The sequence below is a fragment of the Crassostrea angulata genome, chromosome 2, assembly GCF_025612915.1.
Source record: "Crassostrea angulata isolate pt1a10 chromosome 2, ASM2561291v2, whole genome shotgun sequence".
In the NCBI taxonomy this organism is placed as follows: Eukaryota; Metazoa; Mollusca; class Bivalvia; order Ostreida; family Ostreidae; genus Magallana; species Magallana angulata.
In genome coordinates, this window is record NC_069112.1 from 19,271,086 (window position 1) to 19,291,752 (window position 20,667).

General features: G+C 32.2%; 1 protein-coding gene and 1 pseudogene across 1 annotated transcript; one reads left to right on the forward strand and one right to left on the reverse strand.

Moving 5' to 3' along the window:
* Window positions 1-2,485: 2,485 nt before the first annotated feature.
* Window positions 2,486-4,952, forward strand: LOC128172539 (tripartite motif-containing protein 3-like). The gene is made up of 2 exons (XM_052838291.1): window positions 2,486-2,565; window positions 2,827-4,952. The coding sequence occupies exon 2, from the start codon at window positions 2,864-2,866 to the stop codon at window positions 4,496-4,498; it is 1,635 nt and encodes a 544-aa protein (XP_052694251.1). The 5' UTR covers window positions 2,486-2,565; window positions 2,827-2,863; the 3' UTR covers window positions 4,499-4,952.
* An 8,997-nt stretch (window positions 4,953-13,949) lies between these two features.
* On the reverse strand, window positions 13,950-15,877 carry LOC128173415 (uncharacterized; annotated as a pseudogene).
* Between the last annotated feature and the right edge of the window lie 4,790 nt (window positions 15,878-20,667).

Sequence of the window (20,667 nt, forward strand, 5' to 3'; positions counted from 1 at the left end):
TATTCATCTTCTTCTATTGCGTGTTACTATTAATAACTAAACGACCTGATCGACAAGACAGTTGTATGTATATATATCAACGTATTTGATTGGCCTAGCCACTTTGGCGGGTCGTGCATTTTATAAAAACCAGTTAACAGGTTCTGAGAGAGACCAGACCAGTTACGACTCAGGGCGTAGGCAGAGCATATTCTAGCCATTACGTACATATAAATAGTTACATACAGAACGCACAGTAAGTAGTTTTTATCTCCTACTAATATTTCCTCTTTTGAATGAGTGAATGAATGAATATTTTTATAGTCTGCCAGACGTATATATTAATTTAGTATTCTGATAATTTTACTTTATAAATAATGAAAACGTAATGTTGAAGTTTACTTGTAACGCTGTATTCTATCCTCTAATATTTCATGTACTTTTTAATTGAAATACGGCACTGTTCCAGGTATATGTGACAGCTACATTGCCCAGATATAGTTAGATTCAGCTCGATTCCATAAATCGGTACGATATCCTTAGATATGCACATTATTACATTTATATTATATGTAATTCTAGAGTACTATTTTATAGCCAATTATAGCAAGTAACTGAGTATATAGTTGCTGATATCATTTTAAATTATCAAGTTCAATAACATAAACGTAATTATTTTAATATGTAAACGGTGTGACCGTTGGACCGAGCGCAGATTTAACACAGTGCAGTTTGATTTTTGTATGATAAAATCTATTTCAAACGCACACAGTAAGATCCGCCTGCATGGTTGCCTACTCAAATCATTCGTAAATATTAAACTAAACGTCGCGTGCTCAGTCTACATTATGACGTCATATTTCAGACGTAAAACGTTCAAGTTTTGTCTTCGGAAAAAGCCGAAGACAGTTACGTGATTCCGAATTTTTTTTATTTCTTGTTTTATTGTTCATTAATTTAATTAATATGAATGCCGCTGTAATAAAATTGCATACTTTGTTCAGTATCTAAAAGATCAGTTCCTTGACGTTAATGTTTTTATTTTCCATCTGATAATTTGATAAGACATACATAGAACAAGTCGTGTTTCTTGATTGAAGCACTATTAAAACTTATCTGGTTTCCTTTTTAATTTCTTTTAATTCAGATTCACTTCTATTGAAACACTGGAACTTATTAAAGCGAGTTTTGGGGCAATAAACATCGAAAAGTACCAGTCAATCAATGATCGAACTAACTTTTTAAAAACAAAATGGCTGCCAATATGGCGGCGCCCAGGGCTGGAAGAAATTTTTTTTGGCCTTAGTACCCCTGATTCAACATTCATTTTTCACTGATTTTCTTATATATACGTGTTACCATTAATCCTCGCTTCGCGAGGCGGGCTCCACCCGCCTCTCGCTGCGCTCGGTATTACCAATGTTAGAGGTTGTGGGACTGTGTGTTTTACTTATATAACAAATACATGTTAGCGTGCGAATGAAATTATTGTTTGTCATATTGTATATTAATATTTATGTTGATTATTGTAGGGCTGATCCCATATATAATATAGTCCTGGGGTCAGGCAATAAAGTGAGATAACCCACAACCGGACTTGTTTTCCTTAATAAAACACCGGCTACACACCCATTACCTTTAATAACCTGTAAACTAAGTGCATGGGTATGGTTTTTAACCTTTTACCATTCGCAAAGTATCATAATTTGTATTTGATATTAATTCTGAACAAGTCTTATGCAACTGAAATGCATTTCATAGCTTAATGCAGTACCTTACATAAACATAATAGTATCATGGACACAATATCTACAGCTGATTCGACCTCCGCTATGTCTATAATCAGATCGTCGGATACAGATCCAGACCATCATTGTGTTCAAAGTTCTGACTGGTCACTCCAACCTGAAGTCAAAACATTATACATGACACCATTTCTCTTTTTTTTTTATAAGTTGTTTATTCTTTACATACAAATACATAAACATAAGTTAATAGATCTCGAAATACACCAATTTTAACAAGAGAACCAGGGGCCACTACGCTGACCTACACAGCAATAGCCATGACTCAAATCAAATTAAAAAAAAAGTTTTCTGTTTTTTCAAAAGTATAAACCCTACTTATCCCCAGACATCATGATTTGAACAGACTTGAATTTATTTCACATTTTGTCTAAGAAATGGTAATTCTCTACATTGCATTTTTGTGAACAATTATAAGACTCGAGCTTTGTTTACATAACAATCAAATTTTACCTCTGTATCTCGCTTGTAACTTGACTTTAACATTTCATATTTTGGTGAATCATTTAAAATGCACCAGTAAACCATTTAGACATAAAAATAAAAACATTTTTTTAAAACTCAAATCGTGTCCAAATTCCTTTAAACCTCTCAACAGTGAGTGACCTAGAATCTGAACCAGCGCAAACCCAAGCACAAGCTTGAACCTGGCATTTAAATCAATAAATCAATCACATGATTTTGCACAAGTAGCAACCGACCAGGAAGTATTTTAATACATGGAACCCGCCATATTGTATCGTAAAGCTTTGTAGTTTAACAATGAGATATTAGCAATAAGGTAAGTTATATTACACACTTTTTCTTTGTGTGTTATTTCTTAATTATTAAATATCGTTAATTTTTTATGGTTAAATTTATACCTTATTTTGAAATCAGCCAAGAAAACGTAAATAAAAAAAATATATTTTACAGCTGTATGACCACAAACGAACAGTCAATGGATGAAATGGAATGTCAACATCCTTGAAATAGAAATATTAATCAAACCATGATAAAACATGAGTACACCATAAAATACATATTGAATTTAACTTTTCAGGTTAAGTTCTCCATGTAGTTTCTAGATTTCCTTAACTATGGACAACCCTTATAGCACAAAGGATGTTGCACCTTGCTCCCTGTGTCAAATACCTGAGGCCTCCATGTACTGTGAGGTTTGTCATATACATCTGTGTAAAGCCTGTAAAGGGGAGCACTTATCTGATTCCTCCAAAGAACATCGCGTGGTGCCAGTTAAGCAATGCCGGACTACACTGAATTATCCTTTGTGTAGGAAACACCCAATCTACAAGTGTAGACATCATTGTGAACAATGTGACACTGCTATTTGTAAAAAATGTATTCGCAAACATTCAGGACATAAACTTGTTGAAATATTGCAAAACTCTGAAGACAAAGAAGAAGGCTTACAAACAGAGCTGCAAGAATCAGAGAAGTCCATTCATCCAAAATACGAAGAGATTGCATCTAACATCTCAGTGCAGATAGATGATCTTATTAAAAACTCCAAGATACTGAAAACAGCCATCAAGCAACAAGGAAAAGTCTGGCAAAAAGAAATAGAGGCCATTATCACAAACCTGAAAACTGACGTGGGGGGAAATGAATCCAGGCACATAGTAATCCTAAATAAACAAGAAGATGAAATAATACGCACTATATCTGAAATCACACAGATCATTGCTGATCTGATGAAATTACTGGACTTCAAAGACGACAGCAAATCCAGGAATGCAGAACTCAGAAAACGGCCTCCTGATCCTAAACTGTCTTTATCAAACTTAAAACCTCAGGAAATCGACAAAGATCAGCTGATTGACCAGTCCAGCTCTCAGTCAGAACAAGACAACAACGTGCCGACTCAGGGAGCCGAGTCCTCTCCCACAGACCGGTCACTGCTGGATGTACCCCGTATCATCACAGCTATAGACACAGGGTACGAATATCAATACGGTGTGGCTTGTCTAAATGATACAGAAATATTGACGCATGGTAATAACAATATAATAAAACTATACAACCTCCATGGGGAACTTGTGAGGTCCATCCAAACCGAGTCAAGGAACCATCCAAGTGACATAGCAGTGACAAGGAACGGGGATATCGTTTATACTGATTATAAAAACGGAACTGTAAACATTGTAAAGGATACACGGATAGAGACAGTGATTAGACTAGAAAGGTGGAAACCTCTCAATGTCTGTAGTACCTACTCTGGTGACCTCCTGGTTGTCATGAACAGTGATGATGATAAACATACAAAAGTTGTGCGTTACTCTGGTTCCACAGAAAAACAAACAATTCAGTACGACAGACGCAAAAGTCGACCTCTCTATTCATCTGGTGGATTATTTAGCACTAAATACATATGTGAGAACAGGAACCTTGATATCTGTGTGTCAGACCGTGAAGCCAATGCAGTAGTGGTGGTCAATCAGGCCGGGAAACTCCGGTTTACCTACACTGGTCCTCCCTCTACTCCCAAAGAATCGTTTAGTCCACTTGGCATCACTACAGACAGCCAGAGTCGGATCATGATAGCAGACTGGGACAACGACTGTATCCACATCCTGGATCAGGACGGACAGTTCATCCGCTACATTGACAACTGTCATGTACTCGGTCCATCGGGTTTATGTGTAGACAGCAGAGACAACCTCTTTGTGGCTGATGACGCATCTAAAGTAAAGAAAATCCAATATTACATGTAAAATAATTAACTTTATATATCAAACGTAAAAAGTGTAAGGAAGAACTTTTCTTGATATCTTAAAGATATGTGTTGTTAAAGTTGTCCTTTACAATGATCTTTATTATTTATTTTGTGTGAATCTGTGTGTGAATGGTCTTTAACAAAATCATGGACGGTAGCTCTTAAATACGAAAGAGTAGGTTGAGGTTCACACTTTCTTTGTATACTAAGTATATATTGGTACTATAATTTATTTTCAGTCGGATATCATACAAAATAGGTTTACAATGATGTGTATAATTTGATTTATAATCACGTACTGTATACAGGGTTATTTTCGCCCCGTGTAATTTTCGCCCTTTTACACTTGCAAACGGTTTCGTCCCGTCTTGAACTCGTCCAGACAAAGTTGTGTTCAATAAGGGATAATTTAAGACATTGGAATTAGCACACTACAACGAGGGCGAAAGGGGCGAAAACAAAAGGGGGTGAATATTTTCCTGTATGCATTCATTCAGTATTTCACTCATTAAAAAGTGTTCATGTTAAATATTAATTGCTGCTATGTATTCCTTACATTACATTGAAATCAATATTAAATGCGAAATTAATACTTTTGGAATTACTTTTTTTAATAATGGTGAAAGAGGGGTGAAGAGTGTTTGCTATTGCCTATATAGACACATATAAATCTACTAAACAATCTATGTAAAAATTTATACAGAAACCAGGAAAGTTGCCAATGTCCTTAAAGCTCAGTTAAGCTGAACAATGAGATATGATTGCAGCAATAAAAAGGAGGTACATTCTAGTAAGAAGAAAACACCAGAAATCAAAATTTTATTACCAATAAAGTACAATCAAACTAACTTCAATTAGAACCAAGATGTAGAAAGTACCCCACGTCTTGAGGAAATGGATGTGAATTGCTTGTATTTATTAATTTTATCTACAATGGAGGAATTCAATAGAGATATACATGGGAGTGTTTTTCAAGGCATTGAACTTATTTTCCGATATAATGTTGCCGTATATTGCCCGCAAAAAGATGAAAGAGTGCATTATTAATTAGAGCCGGTGTTATATAGTGCTTTTTCCCCCTAGCCATCTTTCCCCCCGGAAAAATGGCTATATAGCAGTTCTTCCCCCCGGAAAAATGGCTATATAGCAGTTTTTCCCCCAGGGAAAGCTGACTATATAGCTGGCTTTCCCCCTTTTTATAGCCAGATTACCCCCACGGAAAACCTACTATATAGTGGATTTTCCCCCTTTTTTTACATTCCGGCCATGTATATGGTGGACCATTCGTGGCAATAATTATAATTTGCAATAATTGATATGATATTAATTTCTCATAAAAAAGGATAATTATGGCATTTATTAATACATATAATAAAATAGTATTTCATGGTTTTTTAACCCCAAATATGAACTAAGGCACGCACCTCAATAACATTCATGTGTCATCATCGTTTATAGAACAATGTCAGTATCTTTGCTGGTTACTTTGGAAAATGTGTAATGGAGCCTAAACTAACCTTATGTATATATTTACACTCAGTATTTGTTAATTTTCCACTTTTAAGTTTGCAACGTGATTTATAAATAAACAATTTTGAAAACGATGCCATATAAATCAAGATATACGATTCACTTACCTAAAAATCGTATATTACTATCTGTTTCATATTTTTGCAATAAAGATTTACTTGTGTACCATATTATTTCTTCGAACAATGAAACAAGGGTAATTAAAAAAAAAACCAAACCCCCCCAAAAAACCAACACATCTATTGTGATGAGCTGACTTACTTTTTTTTAAACATAAGCTTGCATGGTCCTCTAATCAACAAACAAGTTAAAAAAGTCGTATACATGTATGCGCTTAGGTTGGTTATTTATTGTTGATTTTCGGTTGCTCCTTTTATGAATAAAAGTTTATTGATTTATTTATCTAGTTATTTATTATATTATTTGTCATCTTATGAATTGATTAAATGTTTTGAAGAATAATGAATTTACCTGCGTACCTTTTTAAAAAAATTGTTCGTAAACGTTGGACTATATATGATCTGGGCGCCTTAGATGGCCCCCTAAAATGAGCATCGTCGTTTTACTTCAATTCTTTTTTTTCTTTGTACAGATATATATGTGATGTTTATACATAATGTTCAATTTGATTCAATTGCTCACATGTAAGAAATATGACATCGTAAAGACAACCTTTTCCCGCCATTTTTGCAATTTTAGCATAAAACAGCTTGTTTTCAAGCAGTTTTTCTTTCAGAAAACATAGAGTGCATGCTTGAACAAACAAAATATTTTAATCAGAGAAATATATAGCCAAGACTAATAAGTAACAAAAAAATATCTTTGTTCAAGCATGCACTCTATATTTCCCATTCGTAAACGGATAAGAAAAATGTCAATTTTTGACCGATTTTGATTGAATTGTAGAAATTGCGTTACTTCTGACGTCATATACTGCAAGCGAGTGCAAATAAATCAAATGAATAGGTAAAAAATATATTTTAAATCAACTCTTCTAAAAAATAACATAACATTTTACTGTACCCGAAACACTTTAAAAAATTGCAAATTATGGGGGCCAAATTTAAATCATATTATATATAGTTCTTAAAAAAGAAAAGCAGAATCGTAATTTTCAATCATTTTGATAAGGAAATATATGAGCGATTGTGTATTTTTAAATGATGTTTTTACTTTTAAATGACCGTAAAAATATGTTCATGTGGTCATCTTTAGTTTTTGAGATATGGGGCCCTAAAAAATACATTTTCTTTATAATTGGATTTCAAACATCGGGCTCGAAAACAACAAAGGCCCCAACCCTGCAGGGGGGCAAAAATTTTCAGTGTCATCTACTAGTGGTATAACACTATCACTGTGAAAATATGGTTAAGTGGTCATCTCTAGAATATGAGATTCGGATCCCCACTTATAGAACACTATTCAATCATTATAATGGGGTTTTAAACATCGGGCCCTAAAACATCAATGGCCCCTACCCTGAGGGCTGAAATTTTTAGAGTCATCTACAAGTGGTAAACCACTGCCACTATGAAAATATGGTGATATGGTCATCTCTAGTTTATGAGACATTGGACCCTTAAGAATATGCACTATAATCATTATAATAGGATTTTAAAAATCGGGCTCTGAAATTGGAAACAAAATCTCTTTAAAACAGAGGTTTAGCCTGGATGAAATTTTCAAAAACAGACAGCCAGTCTGATAGATTTATCAAAAGATTCTTAAAACATTCTCGCATAGTACAATTTCAGAACACAGAATTATGCATATAAGTGTATAACTTGTAAAACCAAGTATTTTTTTTTCCAATTAATTAACTAATTTAAGTGTAGAAGTGTAGAAACATTAATTTTAATCCTGACTGGAATTCCATCAATATTTGTTATAAAATCTGAACCAAAAACGTGAGGGAGAAACCCTACTATGGGGGAAAAGCTACTATATAGTAGCTTTTCCCCTCAGGGGGAAAGGCTACTATATAGTAGCTTTTCCCCTCAGGGGGAAAGGCTACTATATAATAGGTTTTCCGGGGGGAGAAGCTACTATGGGGGAAAAACTGCTATACAACACCGGCTCACAAAAGACAAGCCGAGTAAGCACATATATGAAATAAAATAAAGTATGCATGAACTATCTAATCTTTTTCATATTCTTAAAAGAATATATATATCGTCAAGTTCTTGAAAGTTTTGCAACAATATTACACTAAGTAAATGCTTGTGTACAGCATGTGAGGGCGTTAGAAATACAGGGCCGTTCTTGAGAATAATGGGTAGTATAAGTATACATCTGCTTGTCTTAATTTTACAAAACATTATTCTCATGCGACAAGCGAATATGGAGACTATTTCCTTCAGATTTTTGTCATTTTCATGTAAGAAAGTCAATGACATCATCGTGGAGAATAATGACGTCATTTACTCGCTTACGTCACGGAATGTATCTCAATATTCTACAGTTTGTCTGGAAAGCCTTCGATGTGTCTCTTTTGTGTTTAACCGGGGCTATTTGAATTGTACGCTCATATCTACCTCAACTTCTTCAAAAACAGTTCCTACCGGAACCTCTGTACAGCTATACGGGAAATGTTTTGTTCGAAGGTACCTTGAACCTGATTTGAAATCAAAAGCTTTAACGACAGCAGGTAAACGTGTTAAAGTGCTAATATTTACATCCTTCTGTGCTTTTCCTTTAAATTCTGTGATATTCAAACGCCTCTAAATGCAACAACAAATCACTGGTACTCAAATGTTGAAATGACGACCTAATCATGACGTCACAAAAGTTGAACGCTGAAAACTGCAACGTGACAAGCAAAATCAAAGTACATGCTTGTGGCTGTTACTGTGGCTCTTCCATTAATATTAACTTACCTTTTGGATAAGATAAAGAAATTTAAAGGTATACATGTAAATCACTTTTGCAGACAAGGCAAGAAGTTAAAGAATGTAAATATAAGCATTAAATTATGATTTTTTGAAGTATACACTCTCATAACTGCGGCGATGTGTGCATACAAATTTTCATAACGCACTTACGCGCGTTACACAATTTGTATGCACACACGCTGCTGTTATGAGCTTATATACTTAAAAAAAATCATGATTCAATGTTATATTATACTTGATGTAAAAAAGGCCACATCATGCATTTACAACATATTTTTAAAAACTAGCTTAAAAACGTCACCAACATATGTTTAACTTTTAATTGAAAGAGACAGTACGGCTGGAAACATATGTGTGAATAATTTCAGATTTACCTATTGTATCGTTAGGAAATAAGAAATAACGTTGATTGTAATAGTTGAAATACATTAAAACCCCTTTCACAAACTTAATTAACGTAATAATGAGAATCCGGAAATTTAAGGGGTCCGTACAAAGGTCCACTAAAACTTATTTAGATCGAGATACTCAACAAATGCTACTATTTGATTAAGTGTTGTCTTTTAAATGGGTCATTTTAAATTTTAAAGAATGGCTGCATTGTGAGACAGTTCATTGGGGCTCAGCGCATAAAAATCAGGGGGTACCAAAAGTCCTTCAGGGAATTTTGGTCTAAAAATGTGCATTCAGAACCCAATCTTTTGGCGCTTAGTCAGAGCGAACAGCTAATTTTTTTTTAAAAAGCACCTAAACAAATACTTCTGTCATTCATGTTACATGTGATTGGACCTATTTTATTTTTGTTTACACATAAATCCACATACACACATATTTCAGACATATTTCATACATTTCAAGATTCTACATATTGTAATATTTTATTAATCTAAAGGAAATAGATTATCCGTGTAGTGTGAAAACGTGTTTTCTTGCCAAAAAAAAAAAAAAAAATATATATATATATATATATATATATATATATATATATATATATATATATATATATATATATATATATATATATATATATATATATATAGCAATAAATGAAAAGAGAAAAAGGGAGATATAGAAGATAAAAAAAATACAATAGAAAAGGGGGTACATGTATCAAAATATTTGTTCACAAGTCACTATAATTAAAGAAAAAGAGAATAGTTTAAGCAATCACATATGTCATACCACTTGTTATAATTTCTCACAAATAGTTTGCCAGTGGTTTTCATATCTGAGTATCTACATTTTTTCAATAACATATATTTTTCAAGCAGAATCCTGTTTTTATTATTTGTAGTTCCAGCTTTTTGACATGATCCAAACTAGTCTCAGTGGACCTTAGTCCTATATGATCAATCTCTGAAACAGAGAAACAGCCCTATGTTAAACTTCCCTATTTTTAGAACCACCGCATAGTGAAGTACCATCATATATTGAAGTATCAGCATGTAATGTTGAACTATCAGCACGTAATGTTAAAGTACCATCATGTAATGTTAAAGTATCAGCATGTAATGTTAAAGTACCATCATGTAATGTTGAAATATCAGCACGTAATGTTAAGGTACCATCATGTAATGTTGAAATATCAGTATGTAATGTTGAAGTACCATCATGTAATGTTGAAGTATCATCATATTATGAAGATTATCTACATGAGGCAGTTGAGGCGTTCCATAGACTACGGTCATAATGGTATTATAGGTAAAAGGGACTCTCTAAACGGAACATCCTCACATACTCGATGATTTTTAAATGGTTTACCAATTGTGGTTTATTTTAAAATGAACCATAAATATGTCAAATAACCCCTCAAGGGGCCTCATTTGCAAAAATTGTAGCAAATCCTATGATAAACACGTAACTTACATGCTTACACAATAATAGTTGTGGTTATTTTAAAAAAAACTTTGAACAAGTATTACCTGGGAGACGTAGAAAAGACATATTTTTATCAACGAACATGTCCAGGAGGATCTTCGCGAGCCCTGCATGTGTTTTGTTTACAGTAAATACGCATTTGTAATAGTATAGAGGGCTGAACCCCATAACACGTTGCGATGTAAATATGTGATAGGCTATACGTGATTATTGATTTTATTGAAATAATTAGATTTATTTCATGGAGAACTTTGTAATTTCTGAAAGTTTATACATTCTTGAGTATGATCGAACCCGATCGTAATTTTTTTGTTAAGTCGGTTTTTTTTATAAGATGCGCCGTACTGTCTCTTTAAGAATAAATTAGTGAAGACGCTGTCGTTCAATGTGTATTTGCATACATAATAAAAAATTTTACTATTCGCGAGAACTTTAACGTTGCAAAAATTTAGCAAATAATTCGCCATGTGATGTTTTTCGCTAAAGGTAAGTATGAAAATAGTTCGGACTTGAAAAAAAATTTGATCATCTTAATTGGAAATAAAATTACCCGAATTACCGGCCTTTTCAGGATCACAGTGGGCGTATTTCTTGTGAAAATCATTAAAATATATGTTTTGAAAAAAAGTCCTTAAAAATAAAATGGGGCATACGTTTATTATTTCATCACTCTAAAAAATATATTTAGCGCATTGTCAAATAAAAAAACAAGATTTAAACAAATCGTTGAATAATTTGTATTATCCAAATCGCATAAGATGGTTTCTTTGGATATCGGTAAGTATTATGATATCGAGGAATTGGAATCTACAAGCATTTTTTTTTATGTCGATATTTTAATAATTAATAAAATTAGTATATATGATAAAGATCCGCTTAAAGTTTGACTCTATCAAGGCAATAACAGTTCCAATCTTTATTGCATTTCATTTCTTGCGACACTTTTATTGACTATAGCAAAGACAACAGTGTTCAAATTTTGTCTCAGTCTAAGACTGCTTCGTGGTCTTGAACAATGGCTTGAACGGGTTAATTTATTTTGTATGCAACTGTGTTTATATATAACTTTGTATTTCAGATCGACAGTACACCTTCTTTTCCTCTCCATTTGTACCAAGAAATATTGCTAATGTAACATGTCTTTGATTAGAAAAGCAGTACATTTCTCAAAAGAAGTTTAAATAATTTAATGTTTGAATCAATGAATTTCTATCACAAGAAATGTGTATAATTATCAAATTTTGATATCAATTTGGATGTTAAAATAAAATATTACTTTCTTTGTTGTTTTTTTCTTTTATCAAAATAGATGTTTATAATTAACATGATTATTTTGAGGTTTCATTAAATAATCCTTATTGGTTTACATTCAGGATATCTGTGGATTAAGCGGATCTTATCTTCTAGAAATCGATTCACAGGCTGAGTGGGATTCGCTTCTAGTGCACGGTATGAGCAATCAATGCCAATGATTTCTTAGAGATAAAAATATCATTTTTCCAGTTTCCTTAGGTTATCAACTTCACACAGTCATCATAGATATATTTCATAAAGGGCGTTAGGATCGTTAAATTCATAATCTTATTAAAGCGAAAAAAAATCATATTTTTATATACATGTAAAAGTAGATCAGCCCAAATTTTAAACAAGCAAAAAAATTAATAAAAGTAACAATCAATATTTTTTTGCATTATAATCAATTGCTCTAACAATGAAATGAAACAATCCTAGACTAAAGTCAAAATTTGTACACTGTCTTAATGCCCCAATTAATATAACTGACACAATTGAAATTCTATGAAATGTGTCTAGATATATGTTGAACAAATTTTGACATAAGTCTGCTTTATGATTCTTTGACCTGCAAAACTTTTGTTAAGAATGATAAAAGGGAGGAATTTTTAAAAGTCCTAACCATATTCTTAAATCCAAATTTTCGTCTGATTTAATAAATTGCTAAGAAGAAACTGCGAATGTTGATGAAATCAACGAACATGCGCAGATCTAGAGGGGAGGGGGGGGGGGAGGTTAGGGGGGTCCGGACCCTTCCTGTAAAATTTAAATTTCTTTAAATAATATTATAATATTACCAAAAATATGCCAAATACCCCCCCCCCCCCCGGAAACATTTTCTGGATCTGCGCATGACGAAAACCGCTCACAAATCTTAAATTAAAAGCTAGGATATATAATTTGATCATTCACCTAATAAATCAATAATTCATCTTTTGTAGCTCTAACCGGGTTCTTCTTCACTGGGACCACAGATGAAGAAGAAAGAGGGGTGTTTAAATTGGAGACATCAGGTCAAACAATGACGTTGTTGTATACAAATTTGAACACAAGCAACCAAACAATCAACTGTATCGTTTTGGGCAAATACAACAGTTTGATGTCACTGCTCACGTTTGAGTGTACAATACATATACCGTTTGCCTGCGAAAAGGACATATAGTCAACAAACATTAAGCAAAGAAAAAAAAAGTCAGCAGATTTTTTAAATATATTTTTTATACAATTAAAATTTGATGTTCGATATTCATGTTTAAATTGAAAAAAATTACAAACATGCAATTAAACGTTTACAATCAGAAATTGAAACATTGTTTTTGTGGCAAAATATTTATGTATGTTCAGGACATTAAAGATAAAAGTTAATGTAGATTTCGATACAACACTGGACAATACAAAACAGTAATTCTAAGTATAGGTGCAACTATTTGTGCAAAACAGTTTAGAAATCATTACTAAAATCATGTTAAACTGAATCGAATAAATCCAGAAAAATATATTATCATGTGACAAAAATGTTTATTCTGTTCTTGTGTATGCTAAATGTGTACATTTTCAGTCACGGATCTTTTCGTTAGGCCTCTCTTACCTTACATACGTTTATAAAAAAAATATCTGCTATTGTAGATTAAATATTGAAATAATCATTGCTGAAATGCTTTAAACAAAACATGATCGATTTTAAAAATTATTACAGATAAGTCCTCTGGAAAAGGTAAATATAAAATATGTATGGCGGACATAGATAGGTATTTATCTTTCCATGATTTAAACTCTAACGTTCCAGCGAATGTAATAGCCATCTAAGAGCGTCGATCGACCGCCGACCCTTATTTTAAAAAAAACAATGCAAAGAAGTTGAATTAAATTCCTTTATTTACAATCTTAATTCTACATAATCAGATGAAGGCTATTTGGATCAGTCCTCCAAGCTACTTGTGTTCTCGAGGCTCTCCGCGGATCTTCTGTACCTTTTCTTCTCTCTACTTCCGCTAGATCTACTTCCGCTAGATCCGCTTTTTTTGTTGCTACTGTTGCTGTTTGATCCGCTCCCACGTTTGTGATGGTGGATCACCTCAACACGTGTCCGGATGTGTTTCAAAATAGCCGACCTGGGAGCTCCCTAAAAGCGAAGATTTAAAGGGGCATGGTCACGATTTTGGTCAAATTTTATTTTTCTGTTTTTATAATTTGCAATGCTTTAGGAATGCATTTCTAATGATCAAATGAAATTTGGATGCCAGTCGTTGAGTTTTAAGCAAGATACAGGGCTCACAATTTTTCGTTCTGTAAATAAGGCTCGTGCCATGTATTTGTTTACATAGGTTCAATGTACCAGTAAAAAATCTTTTTATAAAGGTGGTTTGTCTATCTTATTATTCATTTAAAGCATAAATAAACAGTTCCAAATGATTAACACATTCATTTTAGGTATAAAACTTGAGTTTTCCCTTCAACATTCGAAATGTAAACAAACGCTTTGTTTACATAGCGAAGAATTGTAAGCTCTGTAACTCGCTTATAACTCATCAAATGAAACTCAAATTTTAGTTGCCTATTAAAAATGCCTTACTAAAGCATTGAAAACATTAAAATCGAAAAAATACTTTTTGGACCAAAATCGTGACCATGCCCCTTTAAGGCATGTGGAGTTATTGTGTGTTACAGGTATAACAGTGAAGTTTTTTTTTATAAAACACACTAAAGCCAATTTGAAGCATTTAGTTAAAAAATTAATCCATAATGTACTACTACCCCGTCACATTATATGGAAATGTCTTTTTCTTTGTTATATCTACATTATTTTTTAAAACTCGTTCAATCATACCATCTCTTGCATATTCTAAATACATGTACTTGTATGATTGCTTTCTCATCCAAGATGTATGGATTTTTTTCCCGTTATTATTAAATTAAAATGCATAATATAAGGTATGAATTTAAGAGTTTGTGGTTTTTTGGTTAATTTATTGATGGGAAAAATTGCCAAAATTAGAGAATCATCCCGGAATAAATGATAAAAATTTCTTATTTAAAATAAATTCAGACTTACCTGTCCATATCCTGTAAAATGAAAATAAAATGTCAAACATAGAAGTACATTATAAGCATACAACAAAAAAGAAATCATTCAAATTGACATGAAACTGAATAATTCATTGCATTGGCGCTTAAATATCAAAGAAAATATATAGTGCAGTGATAAAATTTTCGCGTTTTCCGGTCTTTCATATTTGTAAAAAGTAAGAGTGTTCGACATCCGTTGCTATTTTTAGATTGTATTGACCCCTTTTAAAAGACGAGCTCAATAAAAAATGTAGATAAGATCCAAATTTTAAAGGTGAAATTTATAGATTTATTTCTTGACCAAATAATGGTTTATATATAGAAAAATCAAATCTAAAATTTTCGGTAGATTTGATCGCTAATATCTTTATCATCGAGCCTGTTTGAAGTAATTTCTTATAAATCAACTGATATATCAATCATATCAATCACAACAATGCCGCTTTAGTAATTTCTTATAAACAAACTGATTTGGTAAAATTTATGGTTTAACAATCTTAACACTCTATAATAATAATAGTAGAACATTACAAAATGCAGCGACAATAAAAATCACTTCATGTTTCTTTTGATTTGTAAACATACCTCCTGCTTGTACGAGTACCAGTGAAAGGCACAAAATGGCGACGATAATTTTTAGATGCATTGTTTCGTATTTCCTAAATCCCAGCTTCGTCTATACCACAGTCTCCTGGTCTCCGCATTTTATATAAATACTAAAATTAATCCCCCATGTGAAGACTGGGCTAACATACTAATCGCTCTTTTGATATCGTGTTATGCCTGCATAAGCAATCGACATGGCGACAAATGGACATAAATTCTAACACCTATTGATCACCCATGCGTGTGTAATGGGTAACTTGTTAAGCCATTCAATCCATACTCAGAAAAAATTCATGGCAGAGTGTTGCCATATATTTATGTTGAACATTTGTTATTGTTAAAAACGTGCTTTGGAACTAAAACATAATTCAAAACAAAATTCAGGACAGAGTGTTGCGATATATTTATGCTTCACTTATGTATTGATCAATACAGTGCTGTTGAGCTAAAACAGAATTTTTAAATAAGATGACTATATTTTTAGTAATACATGAAATGCGACAAAAACGAAAACTGTAATGAAATATGTAAACGGAATGACCATTTGGTATAGCGTAGACTTCCTTACTTAAAGTTACCTCACTAAATTTCAAATTATACAACATAAGATGGCGATTTAAATGTTTTTGTTTTATTGTTTGAATCAACAGATTTGGCCGGACATTGTCTAAGCTAAGTGGTTAAAGAATCGTGCTTGTGAACCTTAGGTCATGAGCTCGAATCCGCGTCTGCTTTTTGTTCATATTCCCTGAACTAATATTTTGGAAAGATATTTCATTAAAAATCTAAAAACATCTTATACACCGTGCCTTTAATCATAACCAAATATTTTTTCTGAATAGAAAAACTCTTTCAAGGTGTATTAAGCCACTTCAAAAAGATATTCCAGTTAAAAAAAATAGATTAAAATTTATTTGTAAGCACACAATAGGACCAACTGCATATTTTGTGTTATGTGTACAGTGCTGCTACTATGAATATCATGAAAGTTAACAATACGATCTTATTTTATCCTATGATGTGAATATATGTTATTGTGTAATTACACAAGAAGATTGGAAACACGTTTTTACAACTTACGTGTTCCTCTCCTAATGATAATACATACAATACATGTATACACAATTATTATTTTTATATTACATGTTACTTATAGTTAATAACTTTATGATAGTAAGATTCATAAATATACATTTACAAAGTATTTGCAAATATATAATAAATAGTGTTGATATACAGTATAAAATAGCATAAACAAGAAAAATTAGTTATTAAATCTTCCAGACTCTTTAATAAAGTTATAAACTGCTGAAAAAATAAAGCAGTGTGTATTATAAGACAAACAAATGTGAATTAATTAAGATAGTTTCTTCAATCCTATTAAAGTAGTTTAAATAGATTGTTTTAGCATTTACATAATTCTTGCATACAAACAAAAAAATGATAAACATCCTCCTTTTGACCACAAATACAATTGGGTGATTCAATAATGTTTGTTCTGTACAGATCATAATTCAAAATGCAACTCTGTCTCAATTTGGTATGCAAAATATTAATAAAGCGATTACCGAATGAAAAGTATTTCGGAGGTTGAGGAATACTTTCAATAATATTTTTCTTGAATATGTTAAGAGACTATGCTTCCCTAACTTCCAAATTGAGAGAATTTCATTTCTGAATAACGTCAGGTACAAAAGATTTTTTTTATAAAATTCTAATCTCCTGGTTCGAAAGGATGACAACTCCGTTAGTCTTATGTAATGGAATTACCTGTGTCAGCAGTATATTTACAATGCATGTACACAGTCTTTTATCTTGTTCTCGTGAGAGTGTGAAATGTGAAACCATATTAACAGGGAACTGTTGGTCCGATAGAAACATTGCATTACTTGTCCGAGTAACTGACGCCAAAAAATCCGTTGAATCAATGTGCATCTAGTCCGAATTCTCCATTCACACACGCCTTGTCGGTAGAGCTCGCTTTGCTCGCCGGTGTAATGAAGAATAATGACCCCCGTAGAATAATGACCGGGGGTCATTTTTCGACGTAGAATAATGACCCCCGGTCATTATTCTACGTAGAAAAATGACCCTTTTGCCTGAAGAATAAGTGCCATTTTCATAAAAATGAGCACACTCCACATGAAGAAAAGTGACCCCTGTAGAATAATGACCCCCTTGTAGATTAAAATTTTTCAGTATATTTTGTTTTATTATTTGTGAAATAGTCTTTACAATATTGTTATTTTTACTGCTGCAGTTTACAGAAAGTAACAGAAATTATAATTCAAATTCAAAAAAAAACTTAAAGTGAAAGAAGGGGTATATCTTAGAAATTAAAAAACCTTCCGTTATAACAAAACACTGGCGTGTTACATCGGGGTATGGTTGTCATCTTAAAGGGGCATGGTCACGACTTTAGTCAAAAATTATTTTTCCGATCTTAATGTTTACAATGCTTCAGTAAGGCATTTTTAATAGGCAACCAAAATTTGAGTGTCATTCGTTGAATTATAAAAGCAAGTTACAAAGCTTGCAGTTCTTTGCTATGTAAACAAAGCCTTTGTTTATATTTTGAATGTTGAAGTGAAAATTCCAATTTTAGACCTAATGAATGTGTTAAACATAATGAACTGTTTACCTAGGCTTAAAATGAATAAGAACGTTTTTGAGGCATCACCTTTATGAGACTACCTTTATCATATTATATGAAAACCATCCTTTATGATTTTGGATATTCATGGATTCTGTTTTGACACAATATCGTATATCATCTGTTAGAAAATTTTATGATAATTATATGATCATATGTTAATCAATACAATAATATAAAATTAAAAATTGCATCCTATCATAATTACAATATATATCTATTAATAATAACATAAAATACCGTACAAAAATTGTGTGATATGATATTGGAACGTATGATATGACATTGTATTGTTTTATACATTATTGTTTTTTTTTTCAAATAATACAATATCATAAAACATAATACAATATAGTATTAAATGAAACAATATCATATTGCAATAATACATCATAACATGGAAACATATGTTATAATATTGTATAATATAGTATGATATTGCATAGTATGATACTGTATCATATTTGATAAATAATATGATATGATAATAGATTGATTAATGCATCAATAGTTTGTATGAGCATTGGTAACTTTGGATACAATAAAGATCGTGTGATCAAAATCAAGGGGGATATAAACCCCTAACATGTGCCCTAACCCTTTATAAACGCTTTTAGAAACAATCTTTTCTTATTATAATCGATTAGAGTTTATTATCTATTAAGATTTACTATTGTCGGGTACTCTTCACACATTTGCTCTAAAAGAATAAAGTCTATTCATAATTCAAATACAACATTACAACAAATGTTTAGAATATTGATGTTCATGTATTACGTAGAAGAAAACAAAACTAACGCAAACTGATTTTTTAAAAATCACTTTCCTCAACAAATGTAAATGAGGAGAATTAATATTCCTACGTTACCTGCCCCCTTAGTCTTTTTATTAAGATATATACCTTCATCATTCTAAGATTCAAAATTTATTCACCATTAAATATTGCTTATATTATTACAACAATTATTCTTTCATGATTATTGTTCGTTAATTATCACACAATATCCTTATTTTGTATGAATCTTTCTTTATTTGCGTCATTTCCCGCCGTATGTAGTCGAGAGAAGTGACGTAACTGTTAACGATCAATTTGTGGCAATGTAAGAGTGTTTTGTGTGTGCTTGCTACGGATGTGACAAACTATATACAGCGATTTATTTACAAATTCGGTGTTTATAACTTCAAAACCAGTTGAACAGAGTAAAAACATAAGTAATTTCAAAGTCATATCTTTGATATGGGGTAATCAATTTCTATTCATATTTACGGGGGGGGGTGTCATTTTTCGATGGGGGTCATTTTTCTTCATTTTTAACATGAAGAAAAATAACCCCTGGGTCTTATTTCTTCAGAAAAATCTAATTATTCTTCAGCTAGGGGGGTCATTATTCTATGTCGAAAACTGACCCCCGGTCATTATTCTACGGGGGTCATTATTCTTCATTACACCGGCTAAACAATCTATGTAGAAATTTATACAGAAACAAGGAACGTTGCCAATGCCCTTATAGCTCATGTGAGCTGAACGATGAGATATAGTTGCATAAAATTTTTGTTAGAAGAGAACACCATAAATCAAAATTTTAATACCAATACAATACAATCAATCTAAATTCAATTAGAAGCAAGATATTGAAAGTATCCCACGTCTTAAGGAAATGAATATGAATTGCTTTTTTTTTAAATCAATTTTTATCTACAATGGAGGAAATCAATAGAGATTTACATAAGAGTGTTTTTTCAAGGCATTGAACTTGTTTTTCGATAATGTTGCCGTATATTGCCCGCAAAAAGATGCAACGGTGCCTTATCAATTATCGCCAGCTCAAAAGGACTCACAGCATCCATGAAATTAAATAAAGTATGCATGAACTTTTAATCCTTTTCATATTCTTCAAAATATATATATCTTCAAGTTCTTCAATGTTCTGCAACAACATCACGTTATATGCTCGTGTACAGCACGTTAGGGCTTTAGAAATACTGGTGCTCGAAAAATAGTCCTTTCTTGAGAATAATGGACAGTATGATTATAAATATACTTGTCTTAATTTTACAAAACTTTATTCTCATGCGACAAGCGAATATGGAGACTCATCCATACAGATCTCTGTCATTTTCTAGTAAGATTGCCAATGACGTCATCGTGAATAATAATGACGTCATTTACTCGCTTACGTCACGGAGTGTATCGCAATGTTCTACAATTTGTCTGGAAAGCCTTCGATGTGTCTCTTTTGTGTTTAACCG